Raw genomic sequence first — 5,537 nt, forward strand, 5'->3', positions numbered from 1 at the left:
AGTTGGCCCAGCCCGGGTTTGAACCTCCCATGTATGTGGCTGGCACCCTAGCCGCTGAGCTACATGTGCAGAGCCGACACAGAGTTTTATTTACTGACTTGAAGAGCTTTAAGAAAGAAGATAAATATATGTCTTAGGTTTTGAGGAAGATAAAAGGATATTTATTTGGATTATATCTTGGGTCAGCTTTTCCTAATTTAAAAGCATTTGGCCTGTCCATCAACTTGAACACTTACAAATCTGAAACAGATTCAAACTTTGTGTGTAGTATTTGCCAGGATCTGTAAATACATAGTAACGGCCTACAAAAATCCATCTTTTTCTATGCAGATGCTGTTGCTGATGCAAAGAAGTCTCTAGAACTCAATCCAAATAATTCTTCTGCTATGCTGAGAAAAGGGTACGCAATAAGTATTCTTGTTGAGCTTGGATTATAGATAGTGGGTGTTTAAATTGTTAAATGAGTCCATTGTAAGCTTTTTATAAGTAGTAAAATTCTGTATTTATACATTTTATGGCTGACATAGGATTCCATTTTAAATATAACTTAGTTCTATTATTGTGTTAACCACAGTATGTGGTAGGAGATTTGTAGTTAGTGTGTTTTAAAATAGTGATGATTGAAGAAACCGCAATAGATTCCATATCCCTTTTTTGTTCATCATTTGGAATTTAACTGACTAAAGAACATTCTGTTTCTCAGTCAGCCTGCATAGGAGGCTACATTTAATGCTATGAAAGCTCTATATCTCTTTACTTTTTTTTTTTTTGAGATGAAGTCTCGCTCTTTTGGCTCAGTTTAGAGTGCTATGACATGACAGCTGACAATAACCTCAGACTCCTAGGCTCAAGCAGTCCTCTTGCCTCTGCCTCCCAAGTAGCTGGGACTACAGGTGCTCACCAATTAGCCAGGCTAGTTTTTCTGTTTTTAGTAGAGGTGGGGTCTCACTTTTGCTCAGGGTGGTCCCAAACTCCTGAGCTCAAGCAGTCTGCTCGCCTTGGCATCCCAGAATGCTAGGATTATAGGCATGAGCCACTGTTCCCAACCTATATTGTCTGTTTACTTTGTGTCCCAGCTTGTTTCTGTTACATGTGACTTTATTCTTTAAGGAAAAAAAAAAATTTTTTTTTCTTTTTTTTTGAGACAGTTTCACTATGTCGCCCTTGGTAGAGTGCTGTGGCGTCACAGCAATCTCATACTCTTGTGCTTAAGCGATTCTCTTGCCTCAGTCTCCCAAGTAGCTAGGACTACAGGAACCCGACACAACACCTGACTGTTTTTTTGTTGTACTTGTCATTGGTGTTTAGCTGGCGTGGGCCTGGTTTGAACCTGCCAGCCTCAGTGTATGTGGCTGTACTCTATCCACTGAGCCTATGGGCACTGTCTGTAAGAACTTTTTTTAGGCCAGCTGTTACGGTGCATGCCTGTAATCCTTGCAATCTGGGAAGCTGAGGTAGGAGAATGGCTTGAGGCCAGAAGTTTGGGACCAGACTGAGCAAGAACATGACTTTGTTTTCACAAAAAATAGAAAAGTTAGCTGGGCATGATGGCTCAAGGCTGTGGTCCCAGCTTCTTGGGAGGCTGAGGCAGAAGGATTGAATGAACACAGGACTTTGAGGTTGCGTGAGCTGTGATGAGGCCACTGTGCTCCAGCCTGGGTGACAGAGGGAGGCAGACCCTCTCTCAAAAAACAAACAAAACCCCCCTAATCTTCTATAATTCTTTTATATAATTATATTTTAGAAAAAGCAAAGATGTATAATTAAAGTCAGATTCCTTCTGAAGTGAACCCCCAAAATGAATTTTAATGGAAATTATACTAGATGTTACGCTATTTTAGAAAATCTCTTGGCTTATTAACATGTACACATACATAAAATAATTTTTTTCTGGCTGGGTACCTATAGCTCAAGCGGCCAAGGCACCAGCCACATACATTAGAGCTGGTGGGTTCAAATCCAGCCCAGGCCTGCCAAACAGCAGTGACACTACAACTGAAAAATAACTGGGCATTGTGGCGGGTGCCTGTAGTCCCAGCTACTTGGGAGGCTGAGACAAGAGAATCACTTAAGCCCAGGAGTTGGAGGTTGCTATGAACTTTGATGCCATGGCACTCTACCCAGGGTGACAAGCTTGAGGCTCTGTCTCAAAAAAATAATAATAATAATTTTTTTCTTTTAACAATAGAAAATACTAAGTTTTATTTTTATTTTGAAGGCTACTTTTCATGATCACATATGTGTTAATTTGTTTTTAATATGCTCACATAGGATTTCTGAATACCATGAAAAAAACTATGCTGCTGCTCTAGAAACTTTTACAGAAGGACAAAAATTAGACAGTAAGTATTAGTATTATACTTTAATAATCTACTGTTTCTGTCTTAAATACCATGGCTTAATTCTGTTAATCTCAAGATAATTGTAGGAACCAACCTTTTTCTCATTGGAATGACACATTGCAGAATTTGAGATCACTTAAATTTGATTAAATTAGCATTTGATGGGGGGGCATTTGAATCATAGCTTTACTATTAGAAGCTAAAAACTATGTTTGAACACTTAATGTGTAGTCTGACTTTGTTTTTTTCCTAATAGAGAAGTGAAAATTTAATATGCTTTCTTGTTGTCTGTTTGTTTAAGTTATTTAGATTGCTGAGATGGGAAGTCTTATAACATAGTGCTTTCTGGAGAAGTGAAGTATAAGTTAGGGTGAAAATTGTGAGTGGGTACAGAAGAAACATGGAGTTCTAAGACTATTGTGAGTTGTTAATGTCATTTTGAGAAGAATATGTGAAAATTATAGTAATATGGATATCAAGACATATGTATAAAAACTGAGATTTAAATATTTAAAAATCTGCAAAAGCTGGGTACAATGGCTGCCACCTGTAATCCCAGTACTTTGGGAGGCCTAGGTGGGAAGATTGCTCAAGGCCAGGTGTTTGAGACCAGCTTGGGCAACATAGAAGATTTCCTGTCTTTATAAAAATAAAAAATTTCCTGGGCATGGTGGTGTGCACCTGTACTCCTAGCTGCTTGGGAAGCTGAGATGGGTGAACAGCTTGGTCCCAGGAATTGGAGGTTGCAGTGTGTTGTGATAACACCACTCTGATCTGGGCAATAGAGCAAGACCTGTCTCTAAATGAAATAAAATAAAAAGTTTATGAGTAACCTCATAGAAAAATGCAGACTGGGCATGATGGTTCATGTTTATAATCCCAGCACTTTAGGAGGCCAAGACAGGAAGATTACTTGAGACCCCCCCAAAAAAAACCCCAAAACCCAAAGAAACAAACTCCAACTTTCTGTAATTCTTTTATATAATTATATTTTGGAAAAAGCAAGGATGAGCAACATAGCAAGACCTTGTCTCTACAAAAATACTTAAAAATTATCTGGGCATGGTGGCACAGTAACTCAGAATGCTGGAGGTGATTCTAGGAGTTGGCATTTGCAGTGAATTTTGATCAGAGCCTTATAAGAGCAGGACCTTGTCTCTGATTAAAAAATAAAAAGGTAAAAGGTGGCACCTGTGGGTCAAAGGAGAAGGGCACCGGCTCCATATGCTGGAGGTGGCAGGTTCAAACCCAGCCCTGGCCAAAAACTGCAAAAAAAAAATAAAAAGGATATAAACTACATAATTTTGATGTATTCTCATTTTATCTTTATATTATGACAAAATGTTATTGGTATTCTCTAAAGCAGTGGTTCTTAACGGGGAACTATTTTGCTTCCCTGGAGACTCTGGCAAAGCCTGAAGAGATATTTAATTACCATTACTGGTGGATAGGAGATGTGCTACTGACATCAAGTGAGTAGAGGTCAGGGATACTAGTAAAGATCCTATAATGCACAGAACAGTCCCCCACGGCAAAAATGTATCTGGTTCAAGCCCCTGCTTCCCAGTATTTATCCTAAAACTTTTTAAAAATTTGCAAAAAAAAAAAATAATTTCTACATATTGCTCTGTTCTGCTGTATATATAACCTGTTCAAAAGAAAGGATTTTAGGTCCATATGTGCATATGGAAGCCTTGAATTAGGAAGGAAAAGATCTGGGCAATAGGAGTTGTTCTCAAACTTGGCTTATCCCAAGTTTACTACATGAATAACATGACTGTTCAGTTAGCAACACAGCATATCTGCAGTCTTAGTAAATTCTAAAGAGTCTCATAGTGCCATGATCCTTATTTGAAAACCTTGTAGAGACACAAGTCATTTCATCCTCTACAAAACCTATTGCTTAGCTTTTAAGAGCAACAGAAAATTCCTGGCAAAATTTCTTCTTTGAGTACTATCTTCATAACCATGCCATTGACATTTATTTTAGAATTATTTCAGAAATGTCCTTGTAACGACATTTGGTAAAATTGCTTTTGAGGATATATTTAATATAAAAACAAATTTATCTTTATTTATTTATTTATTTATTTTTTGAGACAGAGTCTCACTGTGTTGCCCTGGGTAGAGGGCTGTGGAGTCTCCTCCAACTCTTAGGATTAAGCAATTCTCTTGCCTCAGCCTCCCAAGTAGCTGGGACTACAGGTGCTCGCCACAATGCCTGGCATTTTTGTTGCATTTGTTATTGTTTAGAAGGCCCAGCCAGGTTCAAACCCACCAGCCCCTGGTGTATGTGGCTGGCGCCCAAACCACTGAGCTATGGGTGCCATGCCTATCTTTAAATTTAATTCCAGGAAAAATTTAGGTTAAACTGTTAGGCTTCCATTTTTACCAGAGTGAAACATTAACTCAAAATTAACTTTCCTTCCCTTTGTATGATAGGAAACTTGGTTTTATTTACTAATTATTTGAATAATAAGTTATTCAAGTCTAGGATTTTGATTTAGTACCAGAGTGTCCCCAAAGTCACCATACATAGGGGAAGATGGAAAATTGTAGCTACATGTACCATTATTTACAAAATATTTTCTGCATCTTGGCTGTCTCTTTCTACACACCAAGTCTTCTTTCCCACTCATAGTGAATACGTTCCAAGATACCTGTTTTCCCATGTTTGGTGACTTTTGGAACACCCCATAGTTTACCACTAGAATATATAGTGTATGAAAGTATATTTCAATTTAATTATGGCCTGTATAGTTGAATTTTTATAAATTAGAAAAGTTTAATTGCTCTTTTCACATTAATCTTGCCTGTAGTTAGCTTGAATTAGGCAACTTTTTAATTTAGAGTACTTTTATTTATTTACTTTTAAAAGAGACAGTGGTGTGCTATTTGCTTAGACTGAAGTGCATTGCATAGCTACCGTTCACTGTAACTTGAAACTCCTGGGCTCAAGCGGTTCTCCTGCCTTAGCTTCCTGACTACAGGTATGCACCACCACACCTAGCTAATCTTTGTAGAGACAGGGTCTCATCTGTGTTTTGCTCAGGCAGGTTTCAGATTCCTAGTGATCTTCCTGCCTGAGCCTCCCAAAGTGCTAGAATTATAGGCTTCAGTCACCACACCTGGCTCTATTCTTTTTTTTTTTTTTTTTTTTTTGAGGCAGGGTCTCACTCTTTTGCTTAGGCTAGA

General features: G+C 38.2%; 1 protein-coding gene across 2 annotated transcripts in view; it reads left to right on the forward strand.

Moving 5' to 3' along the window:
• SUGT1 (SGT1 homolog, MIS12 kinetochore complex assembly cochaperone) overlaps positions 1–5,537 on the forward strand; it is a 44,144-nt gene that overhangs the window by 8,629 nt on the left and 29,978 nt on the right. For both annotated transcript variants that reach the window (XM_012805381.2, XM_012805382.2), the window contains exons 4-5: positions 331–400; positions 2,272–2,342. In XM_012805381.2, the coding sequence (XP_012660835.1) occupies positions 331–400; positions 2,272–2,342 (141 nt within the window). The remainder of the gene's footprint in view (positions 1–330; positions 401–2,271; positions 2,343–5,537) is intronic.

Source organism: Otolemur garnettii, unplaced genomic scaffold, assembly GCF_000181295.1.
Source record: "Otolemur garnettii isolate 467f Iridium unplaced genomic scaffold, OtoGar3 scaffold00040, whole genome shotgun sequence".
NCBI lineage: Eukaryota > Metazoa > Chordata > Mammalia > Primates > Galagidae > Otolemur > Otolemur garnettii.